Source organism: Rissa tridactyla, chromosome 4, assembly GCF_028500815.1.
Source record: "Rissa tridactyla isolate bRisTri1 chromosome 4, bRisTri1.patW.cur.20221130, whole genome shotgun sequence".
NCBI lineage: Eukaryota > Metazoa > Chordata > Aves > Charadriiformes > Laridae > Rissa > Rissa tridactyla.
Window position 1 is genome coordinate 62,455,350 of NC_071469.1, and position 16,452 is coordinate 62,471,801.

The window sequence follows — 16,452 nt, forward strand, 5'->3', positions numbered from 1 at the left end:
AGATTAGCCATTGGCTCTTATTTGTTTGGCCATTAGGAAAAACGTTGGGGAAAATCAGCATCTGTAGGATAGGCTGAGGATATAGGATATCTGTAGGATAGGCTGAGGATATATCCTCAGATACAGGCTGAGGATAGTCTCTGTACTGTCATATCAATGACCATTGCCAACACGGTAATAGCTGTAGTAAGATTTATACAGTCAAAGGCTACTGCAGTTTCAGTTGGGGAAGAAGCTGTCTCCCTAGAGCTGCCTGAGGAGACTTGCTGCTAATTGTTCAATACAGCTGATGCCAGGACCCCAATCATCATTTTCATTATCCTCACTAACATGCCCAGAGAGAGACAGTCAGTGTCCCAGAAGAATGTGTGCATTTGACCAACAAGGAGGTGGTTCTTGCATTTCTACGAAGAGCTGCTCAGCGAGAGCAGTATCTGTTCAGCCATGGACACAGAAGGCTAATGGCAGCTGCAATTCAGAGTGACATGTAAGTAGCTGCCCACGTGAGTCTAAAACCACTGACACCACCCAAGGCTGCCACACATACCTAGTGTTGACACTGGTGCATGTCTATCTTTTTTCTTTAAAAACTTCATCGGTTTTCCCAAAACTGAAACAAACCCATGGAAGTAGGTGGGGATGACAAAGGTGATAAGAACATAAAGAAGTGCCTTGGTACAATCCACAGACATAGCATTTGCATGGGAGAACGTTCTATCAATTCTTTCTTACAAGGGCAGGTGGGAATACTTTGTAAACCCAAAGAGGAGACCATAAGTGGGGAGAAAGAAGCGAAGACAGGTTAAAGACAGATACCTAGAAGAGCTCCACAGGGCAAAGATCTCCTCTGGCACACACTTCTTTCAAGGCCATTGCTGAGCTGGTCCTGTGGATTCAGACAACGGTGTGCCTGATGCAAAAAACCAAGCTCTAGGAATGCTATAGACAGACACTGCAGCGGCTTTCTGGGAGTTAGCCTAAACCCTTAATCCAGAGCAATTAAATCCACTGAACCCACACTAAATCCTGCAAATCCACTGGAGTATCTTTGCACCAGCCTGCAAGGAGTTTACACAGTCACACGGTCCAGCAGGAGCCATAATTTCAGGCTCTGTACCACAGGAAAACAGGCAAACCAAATCCAGACCTGAGCTGGCCTTGAAAGCCATCCAGTAAGGACACCTGAACTCAGAACTCCGATGGATGCAGACAGGCTTTGCCTGGTACCTGCTCAGCTCAGACAATTGTTTCCTCCAGAAACTGCATCTACAACCAATTGCGTAATTCCTATGGGAACAGACGTGTCTTGGTGGCTACTTCTTGTCTACGTTTGAGAAGATCTAAAAAATAGTTATTCCTGCTATGCTTACTTACCACTTTGTGTTTTGGCTTTGTCATAGAAACTTCCATTTCTTCAGCACCTGAATTATCACTGGGAGAGCCAGATCTAAAATCCATCATCTCTTCCTCTTGTTTCTTGAGGCTGTCTGCTACTGTTTGGATGGCTTTTGTCCATTCTTCCCTGGCAAAATATAAGCAGAGACATTTGTTACTTGTGACTTTAGATTACCATCTACCACGGCAAGGGTCACCAAGGAATGCAGAACAACTAATGCTCTCTGATGAATCAAAGCAACATACAATGAATTATGTGCATTTTCAAGCACTGTAAAAATGCCTTTTTAAGGGCGCTTTTAACATATATCTTCATTAATCATACTAGAAACAAGAGACAACTGAAGTCCTGCCAGTCTGGATACAAAGTGAGGCTTTTCAGACAACGGAATTCCTAACAGGCATTCAGTCAGTAGCTCAAGATATGACCTGATGATACTGAGTTTTACGTAATAAAACCAGACTTGCCAAAACCAAAAAGCAAAAGGCTCCCACACAGCACAAAGCAATTAAAACACAGCTTCTCCATTCCTATGGTGCACTGAAACACATATATCCAACTGCTGAGGGCACTATGCCACCTCTTCGCACATATATCTCAAATTCTAATGGCAAGGGGTGTTCTAGGAGAAGGTATTAAAGCCCAGGATACCCAGGTTATTCCTCTGTTGTAAAGATGATGACAGAAGTACAGCAATTCCTGTGTAAATTTTAGCAGAATGTCAGCAAAAGCACTGACATTTTATCGTAGGCATAGGTCTTGGTTACGATGAAGTTTCCAGAGCTGTTTGAGCAATGGGTGCTCTATTACTGACCCCTTCAACTCCCATGGAGACCACTTCCACTCCAGTGTCCTTTGGGAAATTTCACACCTTTGGAAACTACTGAAGTGAAAGCTTTTGGCCTTCACTTCATTTCACTGCAAATTTATTGAACATAAAGCATACAACTCCTAAGGGCTTACAAGGTTTTGGGACAGGCTTTAAGGCATACAGGGGCTGAAGACATGTTCAGTGGATTATGTGAATATACCACATTTTATTATCTTTTGTATCTGTAGGGAACGGGACACAGTGGTTTAGTTGATATTTTCTGGGCACTGGCTAAACTCTTCTCCCAAGGACACCCCAGGTGAAATACTTTGCTGCTATGGCAGGAACAGAAGTAGCCAATGCTGAACAACTCTACACACAATCTGCAGTGAAGCCATTCCATCCTATCAGTATCAAATTTTTCACTGGTTCTATGAAATTATTTAAAAAAAACAAAAATCATATCTGAACATATGAATTTCAATTTGTGATGGATGAAGAGGCAGATCACTCCCCAGAGGAAGCAATGTCCACGGAAAAAAGTACCCAACATAATATTCTATTAAAGCCACACCAATTACACATAAGGTCTTTCCTGCCTCATGCATTGTTCGGTTTGGATTTTATCTTAACGTGCATGCACCCTCCAGCCCTGTCTGGGGCAGCAAGGTAATGCTAAACATTCTGAACATTCTCCCAGCACAGACTACTTCATTCACCATCACAAACACATTCCTTTATTTACTAGTCATTTTTCATATTCACAATAACAAAGAGAACTTTTTCTTCTGTATTTTTATCTCTCCATCTCTCTCAAAAAACAAATACTGGTTTTGAAGGCACAGAGAATAAGAAAGGCCTATCTGCCTTCACATCTCTTTTAAGATACTGACTTGGTTGAGATCTCGGCCCTCCTGAAGTATCTTTGATTTCTGGGGGATCAAAATTTCACCCTCAACTTTTATGTCTCAAGCATCCACAACAGAGGTGACTAACACTCCGAGCCCTGAAGTGTCACAAAGCTGACTTAATTGGCTATGAGGGAACAAAACAACACTGAAACACAATCTTCCCCCAAGTGGAAACTGTTATTCACTCCCTTTAGGGTCACTGACCACAAAGCTACTAAAAGAAACAAGGACCAGTTTCTTTTTCTTTGCTTTTAATTTGATTTCACCTTCTTCTGATCAAGTAATAAACAGGAACCTTCTTTAAATCTGTGCATGCAAAGGCTACAAAAGAAAAGAACAAAGAATATTAGGTAGAATTTGCTGATCTTAAAAATAAACATGTGCCAGTATCGTATCTAGGGAGGACAAGGGTTTTAAAATACCCCTTTCCCTAGGGCAATGGTACTGGAATAATTTAAGTTTAGTTCCTGAAGAGCAAGTAAATATTTAAATACTTTGTAGTTGTAGAATAGCTGTGCTGGAACGCCGTTCTCTCAGGAGGTAAGAGATCAATTCTCCAATGATGAGAGCACAGGATGCATGCTCTTAGCTTTGTTTCCTAACAGCTGAAGCAGAAATCTGCACCTGCAGCAGATAACTATCACCTTTATTATCTAATTTGCATAAAACATTAGCAATCAGCAATGATGCAACCAACTTTTTTCCTTTAAAAACAAGGTACCTAAAAAGACTTTAAAAGGTCAGTATTTTGATACAACTCAACTTTGCCAGAATCTCTGTTTCACTTGTGCTCACCCCTCCAGAAACTCCCAGGTCAGAAACCCTTCATTTCACATACCACATTTCCAGTGAGAAATGAACCTTAAGTTTCCAGAAATAACTACCTGTGTGCTGGTACACACCTGCACCTGTCCATTTTGGATACCCAACCCAGTAACGTTTCATTTACAAATACTACTCAAAATCCACGCCCTGAAATCCCCTGTAAGGTACCTTTTATACTAGAACACGCACTAGAACTGAGGCGCTCAAAAATTATTTGTCGCTTTTCAGTCTAGACGTACATCATCTGATAAATAAGAGCTTCAGCAAAGGACTCGCTATTAATGCTGAACACTTGCATCTGCTTTTGCAAGTAGTTTATGTATTAAATATGAATGAAACATACCGCTCCTCTGGAGTCTCCACATGAAATGTTCTTTCAATTACTGTGGTCCACTGGAGGCATCTAATGATAAATGTGTTTGGTTTAGGTCGTTCTGTCTTCATCAGCTGGCACTCTACCACAATCAAGGAAGAAAGAGTCATGGTACATAAGCAGGTTTAAATAATCATTTGTCTTTATTCTTATCTAGCAAACTGTTCCGATTAATCAGCCATAGAAATCTCTGCAAGTACTTCTTTAGGAGACTTGAGACAATTTACTGTGTTGATGAAATCGATAAATAGCTTGGGAGATAGTCATCTACGCAGCACCAAAATCAAATTCTGCTTAGAAAGGCTCCGCATTTGGTCTGCCCAGAGAGGTGAGTAGAAATGTGATGTGATGACACAGAAGCCGTTCAGACTCAGGTCCTACACTCCAAAGGTCATCCAGAGCAGAGCACACGGACAAAGTCAGCTGATAATGCAGCAATTACATCCACTGAAACTAAAGCCAAGCCCCTACATCCCTCCCTTTGACTTTCCCGACATAAACCCCTGTCCTTGGCTTTCAAGGAGTTGCTACAGAGCAACTGTTTGGTCATTTTGCAGCGACCTGACGAAAATTAGACTCAGCATTTCCAGTCCTCAAACACTAGAGGGAACATCAAACTGCAGAGGCACCCCCAGAGAAGACCCCGTTCAAAACGCCTTCGGGACAGCTGCCGCAGTGTCGGATGCTGTATGGACACGTAGCAAACAGCTTTCATCGTTGCCAGTGTTTAAGCACAACCCAAAAAGGCTACAGAAATACGGCTACAAGCAAAAACACCGCTTCTTTCACAAAAATGCTCTCTCTCAAACTGAGCATTATTTTTTTTCTTATTTTTTTTTTTTTAATCACACCTACTATTTCAAGCTTTGTAGGATGTTATGAGTGTTTATCCTTCAAATTTGGGCCTGAAAACGCACGTGATTAAGGGTACACTAGCTACACTAAAACAGAGGATCTGAAAAACGAAAGAAAATCAATGAAATAACATCAAAAGCAAAACCACTGCATTTTTCAGATTTGTATTAATAGAAAATCTAATGCTAATTAAACAGCTCCTGCTAAGGGAGAGTCAACTTTAGAAACCAAGTGAGCAGGAGAAAAACATAAAGTTAAAAAAAAAAAAAAAAAAAGATAATTGAGGGTTTTTTTTCCTTACATTAAACTCTTCTCCTTGCAGTTAATGAAACCACAAGCTTGCTATTACTTGATCTTCAGGTTCTAAATCAACTTCCAAGTAAATAAAAAGGCACTATGAAGGCAAGAAGAAATTTCTGCTTACTGCTAGAGCTATGAACATCCTCCACCATCAGCAATGTGCAAGTCGAGGACAGAATCCAGCCAGAATAACAGTGCGTGTTACTAAGGCTACAGTGGTATCGTTAGGTTAATTTTATCATTGTGAAAATTTAGAACGCTCAGTTTTAAATTCAAGCTCTTAATTAGCACCAAGATAAAATATTTACCGCCAGTGCTTTTGGGCGCTGTATTTTTGGCAATATATTTCATGCCTCATTTGCTACTGGAATTATAAGCTTTTCAATGAGTAACTTTGCATTTTTCATGGCAAGAAAATCTAATTTTTCTTTAATAGCACGCTGAGGTTATACTGCATCCTACCAAGGCACTGCAATTAGATAAGAGAAAGTTTATTAATGAGTCATGAAAAGGTTTTAGTGTGATAAACTGCACTCCTTCATTCACCGAGATTAAAGAACTTCCACCCAGCGACGCAGCCGTGCTTGCAGAGCGCCGTATTTAGCCCTCCAGCTACCTCCATCCTCTTCAGCAGAACGGCAATGAAAGCTGAACACAACTCCGCGAGCTGGCGCAGCCCAGTTCTGATCAATTCAGCTCAAAAGATCTCATTCCTACTCCCGGAGCGCCCACCTTAACTTTGTTGCTCTTCTTTTTTGTTGTTGTTTGTGCTGTCTCCCACTTTTGTCTGCTTAACATGATTAGATTAAGGCTGGGGTTGTCCTCTACGAGCCCGCACGATGCAGCCCTAGCAGATACTGACTTTGGCTGAAGACTCGAAGAAGAAAATCAGGCTGTTTCTAACCTCATGCTAATCCAGAGCTGTTCTACTATATTCACCCAGAAATGCTACATTATGAAGAAATAAACTGAGAGGTTTTGCTTACTTTTTTTAAAACAGACTTTAGATTCACGTTTAGTGCCTCAGGTTAAGTATTCTGAAGTAGCAGCACAGATATTTAAAACTAGCCATGAACTCTAAACTTTAACCATTTAATTTCAGCATAATAAACCACACAAGGCATTTTCTGTCATAGAAGGGGACCAATTAAACATCACCAATTTTCCCCTAAATCAGCACCGTCCATTGATATTTGTTAAGCTTGCTGATCCAGCAATCTTTAAGGCATACAGCAAGATGAATAATAGAGATTTGTCAGTTAATAACCACTATAATTCAAGTATGTCACATAGAAGTGTTTTGTGTGGTGAACAATATGCTGTCTAATTACCCTGCTCAATCATAACAGCACATATCAAGAAATACAGAAGGCTTTATTTTCAAATTGCTTTACCAAAGTGCTGTACCACATAGGTTTCAGGAAGTTTGAAGCTACCACTTCGTTCTCCCAATATATGACAATCACATGGATTTTATCAACGAAATGATGAAGCAGTAGGGCTTTTCTTAATTTTAAAACCAACTCTGTGCTCTTTACTGTAGTTGGCAAGATAGAGAAGCACCAAACTTGCCTTCTATAATCATATACCACAACATGCACCACTACAGCAGAGCACAGATACAGATGCTGTATATTAGGTCTGATTCCCTCCATGTTTGGGGGTTCTGATATAAAAATACTCACATTTCAAATACAGGCGGAGGGTCACGTACCCACTTCGAAGACAGTTTTCCCTGTCAGACAGGCCAACCTAAGTATTCCCCGTTTGCAACAAAGTAAGTGCTACAAACAGCAGCCCGTTAAAAATGATTTAAATTGCTTCTAAAGACCCTCTTGATTCTTTCCTGGCGTTTGGTCTTTTAAAATAAGTAGGACACAGAAATTGTTCCTAACAGGAATAGACACCAAGGCATTCAAATGTAAATTACCATTTTGTATTTGAAAGACACTTAGTATTATCCCAGTGACTTTCTAAAATGTCACAATATTTGCTTCCCCAGCACTTAAGCTAAAAGACAGATTACTTGCGATGGAAGTGTCAAACTCTGCTCCCTATATAATGACATCACACTTAAAACAATAATGTCAAGGAGGAATCCTTCCCATTCCTGCTTTGGCTTCTTTAAGGAAGAGGATGGGGAGGGGAAGACAAAAAAAGAAAAAAAAAGGTAAATCAGGCAAGAAGAATGATGAAGAAATAAAACTTTGGAAAGGCAAACAGGAATACTATATTGAAGTGCTTCTTTTCTGCTAGCACCAGATAGATAGATTCGCCCCCAAACAGCTCAGCATGGCAAAAGTGAGGAGCTGGGAGCCCGAAGTTACAGACCTGGACTAAGGTGGCCCCTTGAAACAGCAGACAAAAAAATCTGTCCGCTAATCTGGCTATCCCGTGCCCTCTGATAAACGCTTGACTGCGGACACCCAGTCCTGTCCCAAAAGGAGCACTCATATTGTTGTGCAATTACGTTTTCAGCTGTACAACAAAACCACCACAGTCCACTCTCCTTTTTGACAGTCGGAGAAATAATCCCTTCTTTCTAACAGGAGTAGCCTCTCTCTCCATGTGGTTTTTCACAATATACTGCTCTTCTCGGCTATATGGTTTTAAAGGCTTATAACCTAATAGGCAGACATACATGATAATCCGAGATTACAATCGGTATGAAGGCTACTTATCTCGCAGATTTACAACACAAGCTCTATTGGTTATTTATCTGCAGGGTCTCCGGAGCAGAACTATTTAAGCACAGGCTTTATTAATGCCTTTTATCTTACTAGTGGTGAAGTACAGTACATGAATACAAATATGACCCAAAAATCACAGTTAAATACTCAGTTAAATACACAGTTAAGGCACCACCTTTCAGAAGTTTTGCCTTTTTTTTTTTTTTTTTTTTTTTTTCTAAATAAATCATCAATACGTAACTTCCAGGCAAAATCAACTCCCTAAACACATCATTACAAACATACATAAATGGCTATTTTAAATGGAAAAGTAGGTGGATAAAAGGGTACTTAGGAAAAAAAATAATGAGCCTCTCCTTACCCATGCAGGGCCCTAGAAACAAGTTTTCAAAGATGTATGATCAAAACACTCACAAACTGTAAGGAAAAGGCTAGTGTAGGAGAGAGAAGAAACTCAAGCACATTGAAAGCATGCTCTATTTATTGCTAATACTTTCTTCATACCTGTTAGAGGAAAAGACAGATCATCATTAGATGATTATCTTCTTTCACTGTTTTCTCCTGAATTGAGTATTTCCTACCTCTCATGGGTTGACAAATTCATTTAATATGAATTTTACGCTACAAGCAAGAAGAGTCCCCTAGTCATGAAAAAAAACCTTTTACTGGCAAAGATAAAAAAAGCCTACATTATTTTACAGCAGAAGAGGGTAAAGATTTTAATCAGAAACATGGGACCACTTCCAAAGAACAGACTGACAGAGATAGCCTGCCATCTCATTAAAGTAAAAAACAAAATCTAGTTCACTAATTAACAAAAGAGTCAGGGCTATCGTGGTTTCTTGGAAAAAAAAAAAAAAAGAAAGAAAAAAAAAAAGGATGAATTTTTACAAAACATTTAATCTAAATTCCCCCCACCTTTCACTGGCAGGAGGCTTCTGCAGCAGGAGGCTGCGTTCTGGCCTGAGCCTTCCTCCAGGGGTAGCTCGAGTTCACTCCCGCTAACTTGCCAAGTTAACCCAAATGAAAGTACCAGGCAAGCAGGTTCAAAGGGAAAACTTGTGGTGCAAAACGCATCCAAAGGATACCAAGTGTGGAGGGTACCCAGAAGGGAACCGCACATCAGGTGCTGGCAGCACTGCGTGCCAGTGCCGACAGGAGAAATTAAGTCCTGGTGGGGCAACAGCTGCTTCTGTAAGCCCAAAACCACAATAATGACTTCTAGCAAGGAGGGCTCCCCCCACTAATCATCGAGGCCTTCCCGACCTGCCACTGGTTCACCAGGCAAGAGCCACTGCTAGGAACATCCTTCTACCCACCACCCTCCCCGCAGTCCCTCTTCCAGGGGCTACACCTTACTCCATAGGCATGTGTCGTGTCTTTTTCGACAATGCTCCGATTCCATGGTAACAAACTTGTTTATCTATAAATGCCAAGACTGATGGGCTCAATCTGCCAAAAAAAGCACCATATTCCTGTTGTGAAAACCAAATTAAGTTAACCCTTTTTTGAAGGCAACTTGGACAAAGAGGTGGCAACGGACACGGTTTTTTTTAATCCTTAGCACTGAGCTGCAGTGAATAAGTAATGCAGTTAGCAGCAACAGGATGGAAATGTCCTGCAAAAAGTGCATTTGTTAAAAGTCTCTGGCCACAGACCAAGTACTGAATTAATTTATGAATTAATGGCTTTCTGCTGCTTTTCTTTACCTTCTTGATCCATAAGGAGATACCAGTCTAAAGAGGAAAGTACCGTGTCATTACTGAAATGAAAACACCACAACAATTCTCTCTCTAAAACTAGACAAAAAACCCCAAAGCACTCTTGGCATCCTGCACAGAGGCACCAGGCAACAGCACGTCCATTATTTATTCCCATCATCAGTCAGAACAGGTATATGTTGCTACCAGCTGAAAAAAAAGGAACATTTGCATTAATTCCTAGTGCTGCCCAGCCTTCTTCCAGGCCCGGGGTGTTCCAAAATAAACCTGTCTGCTTAAAGGTCAACTACAAAGATGAACCCCATATATTTCAAGCTGCCCTGTAACGAAGATGGAAAGCTGCTATCCTTCTCTCTGGGGAACTCTGCTTCTTCCACCAGTCACCAGGAACACGGAACACATCATTGTTCATAACAGGTGCTACAATGATGTATTTTTAAGTGGTGGAATGAGACGTAGGCAGATCATGAAGTAGGAAAGATTAAGAACGGGAGAAAATACAAGCTGGAAGTATACAGCGAAAGGTTAAAAACATGAGCAAGTAAATGAAATTATCTTCAGAGTCTTCTATCGCACCCTGTGCTGCAGCACCTGAGCAAAGTCAGAAATGTTTGCATGGGAAGGAGTGCCCAGTTTAGGGGATGTTATGATTTCCAAACCTTTTTGTTGGCTCTAATAGAAGACAAATGGCTCTGTGTTCCAAATTAAGAAAAACTGAGTGTCTATCATTAAAAGCAGTGCTCACTCCATGTTCTCTTATGCTAACAATCAAATAACTTTGACCTATGTCAATGCCACTTGAATCCAGATCTGGTGGCAGAAGAGAAGCTGAAATGCTTCAGCTGTGCCTACCTGCCAAGTACCAAGACATGTGGCTGGGTTAATTTTCACTGTAAAGCAACTTGCTGAATAACAGATATACAAAATATTAACATATAAACTTGTTTTAATCTATAACCAGAAATGGTAAATTAGTAGAAAATTGCAAAAAAAAAAAAAAAAAAAAAGGAGACCAGCAAACCTCCACATCACAGTCATTCCTGAAAAACACAGGGACGTTTTATCATCACAAACAAACACATTTAGTGTTCAGATACATCACTCTGGGCAGATTCAAATCTAACTGATGCAGCTTACTTGGCGCTATGGCTACAAGAAGACATCAACCCCAAACTGGACACGGGAGCACGTAAAAACACTTACGAGCTACTGAGAAGTTATTTAAAGGTGATTCCCGCTGTTCGACATCCTGCGGTCGCTCCTTGTAGCCAATGAACGTGCCATCGTTCTTTAAAAGAAAATACCGTGGCCTCCATGTTTTTATGTATTCTCCTGCAAAGAAAGCATGGACAAAGGGAAAGATCATCAGAAAACACCCTGCAATACTGACTCGCCAACAAATTTTTTTTTTTAATTATTGAAACTATATGTCATCCTGACAAAGCAGCAGTTTTAAGAACATTCAGTTCATTCTGATACAAACAGGGGAAAAATACAAGCACTGAGTCAGATATCGCTAGCAATGTTAACCATAAAAATGGGACTTCATAAAAGGTAAACAGCTATGTTTTGTTCTTCCATCTACTCCGATTTCCATTCCAATTCTGCAACATCTGCCTTAAATGCACTTTAAATTTTTAAAAAATCAGAGCAGATGTCCTATGTATTATTTTTGCTATTGTCATTTTTCATACTGACAAGTGGAGAAATTTTTTTCATTTACATTTTGCAGCGCAAGTATTTTAAACAACAATGGGTAATTTACTAATTAGTCAACTGCTTTATCAAACCAACAGTCACTTTTAGAACATAAGAAGATAATTCTCTGCTTAAGTTACATAACATCACTCACTCCTCTCACAACATCTCAAGCGTGAAACACGAGATGATATATCACAATATGAAGGGGAAAACACTGGATGATGTATAGCCACCACAAAGAAGAAAACAAACATCTACTCTCAAAGAGATTCCACCTTTCTTTGTCAGAGAAAACATGCCTTGCTCACAGGATACTACTGCTCATCTGAGTAACCTGCACAGGTAATAGTCACGTAACTGTATTACAGCCATGCTCAAAATCTCCAGCAGTAGAATAAAAAGAAAAGAGTTGATCAAAACCTCAGTTATTTACTGGATTTACTCAAGTTGGGCTTCAGGGAAGGAAGACAGGAGTTCCACCTCTGGGTCTTTCGGGTGACATTGTTAATGTGTGCCTCAGTTTCCCCCGTTGCTCATTGCCCATATTGTATTCTCAGACAGCCTTTCCAGAACCCCAAACAGCTTTACAAGGTGTCAAGCTGGGCTTCCAGGTCCTACATGGTCCTGCAGTAACATTTCTATGCGGCTGAATCACAGAAGTCTCACTTGAGGTGCTATTCAAATCAGGGTACCAGCCATACTTCTCCAGCTCTGCTCGCCTCAACAACAACTGATTTAAAAAAAAAAAAAAAAACAAACCCTATGAAAAAAGAAGTGGTCACTACAAAGCGCCCACAGCTGGGCAGCAGCTATACCCTCCTCCTTCCAGTATGGTTTCCCATTTGTTTGTTCAACACCAGGGAGAAGACAAGGTAGCAGACTAGGAGCCAAGCTTCTTTCTGGTCTGCCGCAGCAGAAGCATGCCTGCACACCCCGCGAGGCTGCCCCTGCAGCGGCTGGTACCCACTGCCCACGGTTTCATCTGCTGGCAAGCTCTTCAAACAACCACCAAGAGCAGCGAGAAGAAAAGGCTCCCCAGATTTATCGGCTCTGGCAACCTTCTGCTGCTCTCCCATTGTCCCAGGCTCCGCTCAACACCCTCTCTTCCCGCTGCTCGGCTCTCCTCCGCCGGTAATTTCTCTCACAACGATGTGCACCCTGCCCCAGGAACTCCCCTGCAGCTGCTTTGCCTCCTTCCTCTCCCCACAGACCTCCCCTCCTTCTGCGGTGCAGTTTCAACCTGCTTTGGGCACCAGCTGTGTCATTTCTTCTCCATGCAAACTCATACTTTTCTCTCCTGCACACAGAAGCACAAGCAACCTCAACACCCACACCGTGCGGCCAGGGGCATGCACGCCCCTGGCTGCTGCTTTCACGTCTTTAGCCCTCATTAGGCTTTTAATTTTCTAATCTAAAGCAAAAAACTAAGAGTTACCAAAGAGAGAGTCACAGAGAGCTACCTTTCCAACAGTGGCCATGCCTGCAAAAAACATCTATTTGCACTGATGAAACAGGACGCGGGGCAAGAAAGATGAGAGGAAAAGGAACGAGCACAAACCTCTGTTTTTCTTTTAGAGATGTCTGTTACAGCTGCAAGTCTTATGTTAACCTATAAGGGCTTTATGAAAAAATGCCATTGTCGCTTTAGGAATTTCCAAAGAGCTCACCTAAGCTGTCACGGCTTAACATTTATAAGCAAGGCAGTAAATGTAGAAGGTTTTTTTGTCGTCGTCTTTTTAATTCTGACCTTAATTAAAAGCTGCAAACTTTCTGGACTCAGTAGGAGATTATGAAGCCTTTCACATTTAAATTATCAGTCCAACTCAGCCCAGATCAGCGAGATTACTCCAATCTCATTACTATCACACCACAGATGTGACTACAGGGACAAGACGACACATAGCAAGCTTGGCCCAGCTCTTGACGAGAGGTTTGCCAGGGAAGCAGGTCGGGGAGGCGGCTGCCCAGTCTATCACAATTTTGGAAGGCACTGTTATGTACCTGACTCGTTGGTATTTTCTTCTCTTGCATAAAGGAGACCCAGGAGACCTAGAAACCATCACATACCCCTTATCATACCTGCGTTTAGGACCAAATCCAGATTGGATGGGGTGAAAAATATCTGAAGGGGGGCAAGACATCAAGAGTTTCAATTTCCCTTACTCCTTAATCTACGCTACACGTCTTTCCCGTTGGTATTTACAGAGGAGACATTTATTTTTTTGCAGATTCTGAAACTATTATCTGATTATTTTCAGTGAAGTATGCATAATTTTACAGAAAATTACACTGTACTGTCACAAGAGACTCTTCTTCTTAGATTAGATGCTTATGTTTGGCTCTCATACTTTCTTACAGCTTTATTCCACCAATCTGTTTCTCTGTTAGAAACACATCATCTAACAGGATTAATCACAGTCTTTAAAATGGTGTATTCCATACATAGATAGCATCCTCCTCCACACTCACTCTTTCTTCACTCTTTTTGTGCAAAAAAAAAAAATATCAAAGATTTCATTACTGCCAGGCATTTTGCAAAGAGCATTCTACTTAGAGCTTCCCTCATCCATTGCGCTTTGGCTGGTTCTGGTTCCTGATCCACCTTTTTCATCTGCAAATAAGTAATGTGATTTTGAACTTCTTTTTCCACATGTCTGGAGCTTAATGAATGTCATAATATGGCAAGCGCACGTATTATTGATTATTGCTCTTGCCAAGGACAGTACGAGGTGCACTGCTGCATCTGTGGTATGAATTTTACTATATAACACACTGAGGTTATACTTCTGCATCTTGCAGCGAAGTGGCAAGACATCACCTGGTGTGTGGCTTCCCGATCACACAATCTGTAAGGATAATTTTACACTCAAGCCTGAGCAAACTATCGTTCCTCTACAGAAGTTCTGAAACACAGATTCACCAACGCAGTCATCAAGAAAAGGTACAAAGTGCATACTCTTAAGAGTTCATATTTTTATGATTAGCTAAAACATTATGAACTTCCTACAACCTGTGAGGAGGACCACACTGATCACGACAGCAAATCCGAGTGTTTTACACAGAAAAGGAGTTTGTGAATACAGCCAAAAAATAATTATGTGGAACTGCTGGGACAAAGCTGACTGAAGAACATTAACACCTTTTCCTGCCTCTGATATATTCGGTAAGCTGTAATGCCTGAAGAGTGAACTGAGCTGTTTCAATTTTTGCCCTGTGTTTTTTGTTCCTGTTGTGGTTTTGTTTTTACGAATCATAAGCAAGAAGTTACCTGAAGTCACTAATATTAGTAGTTATGTAGTCACACTAGAAGAACTGTACCGAGTACAGTAAATGCAAGCATGTGTGGCAAATTCTATCAGACAACACTAAAAATAATAATAATAATGATCCACCATGGAAAAGTGAACAATTTACAAAGCAAAACATTTTTTCCTCTGTGATTCATTGCTTGTGTAATGCCCTGGCAGAGCTTTCTTTGTTTTCAGTAACAGAATGCTAACACTGCAGAGACAGGAAAGCAAAAGCATGGGTTATAAATCCTACATATAAAATCCTGGAACCAAATAGACTCCTCTGTAGCTTGCTAGCTTTATTATTTAAAATCTTTATGTACCATTCTGTTTACTCCCAGCAATTTCCAAATTGCAAAGATTCCCAAACTGTATATATCTGGAAATATACACGAAGATTGTTATAGACCGATTTCTCTTTATTGCCTTGTCTCTGCCCCCACACACTGCACATTAAAATACTTAACACACACTTAGAATGTAAATCCATCTCATGCCAGAAAAGCTTTTTCACAGTAACACATGCTGCAAAGCACGCTTACGCCTGAATATTTCAGACGAAGTTAAACACAAAACTCTTTTGGTTCATGAAAAGTTAATTCTACTGAGGATTTACAATAACGCAGGGTTAGCTTATTTTCCTCTCCTCCCCACAACAGTATCTCACCGAATCTGGAGCTGTCTACCACTGATAGAGTGTCTAACATCAGAAACAGCTGCCACTCCCTGGGAAGCTCACGGGGTAAGTGGAGAATAATGAGCAGCAAGCACCAGCAGAACAAAAGAAAATCCATCTTTATTTACCAACTGCTGCATGCTTGTTGCTGCATCAAGCTCATTCAAAGCCAACACCACACCCTTTAATTCAGAACAGACTATATTTAAGAAGCCTCTGCTTTTTTTTTTTTTTTTTAATCAACTCATACACACCAATGGTTTGAAAAAAAAAAATCATTAGGTTAACCAAGTCAGCATTCAATGATACCCTTGATATTTACAAAAGCACTGGACTAACTATTAACTTTCTTATGCCCCACAGTAACCAGAACAAGCCCAGGAGCACTGACTAAAAACAAGGTCTCAGTTATATTAAATGCACGCAAGTGGCTACCACAAATCTACGGATAAATAATGCATTAAACTTTCTGCTCTGAGCATCAGAAGTAGCTTCATTACAATTAAGGTTAACACTCAAAATATTAGAGCTTCTGAGTTATGCAAGCCTTCACTACGTTCCCACATGCTCTGAGGACGGACGAGACATTCCTTGACTGTACGGCCCTGAACCCTCCGAGGGAAACACGAAAGTTATGCCAATTGCAGCGCTAATGTGCCACCGGTGAAAGGCGGAATGACTCACTTCTGAGACTTCAATGGCCGCAAGAAGTGGTCTGCATCCTGTTGGCCTAATAAGGTTTTGGCGAAACAGATGCCAGCTTCCTTGGAAAGACGTGAAGCTTTCAGGAGCTGCCATCTCATGCGTGCTGAAGAGCGGGATGGGGATTTACAGTTCGTTTCTGCTGCTGGAGTAAATAGGGTATGTGTCCACTCACTTCAAAAACCAGCTGAAATCAAAACA

At 40.9% G+C, this 16,452-nt stretch overlaps 1 protein-coding gene across 6 annotated transcripts in view; it reads right to left on the reverse strand.

Annotated features, from left to right (window-relative positions):
* Positions 1 to 16,452, reverse strand: part of AKT1 (AKT serine/threonine kinase 1) — a 77,470-nt gene that overhangs the window by 25,502 nt on the left and 35,516 nt on the right. For all 6 annotated transcript variants that reach the window (XM_054199893.1, XM_054199895.1, XM_054199892.1 and 3 more), the window contains 3 exons: positions 11,086 to 11,214; positions 4,287 to 4,398; positions 1,375 to 1,522 (listed from right to left, as the gene is read on the reverse strand). In XM_054199893.1, coding sequence (XP_054055868.1) covers positions 1,375 to 1,522; positions 4,287 to 4,398; positions 11,086 to 11,214 — 389 coding nt within the window. The remainder of the gene's footprint in view (positions 1 to 1,374; positions 1,523 to 4,286; positions 4,399 to 11,085; positions 11,215 to 16,452) is intronic.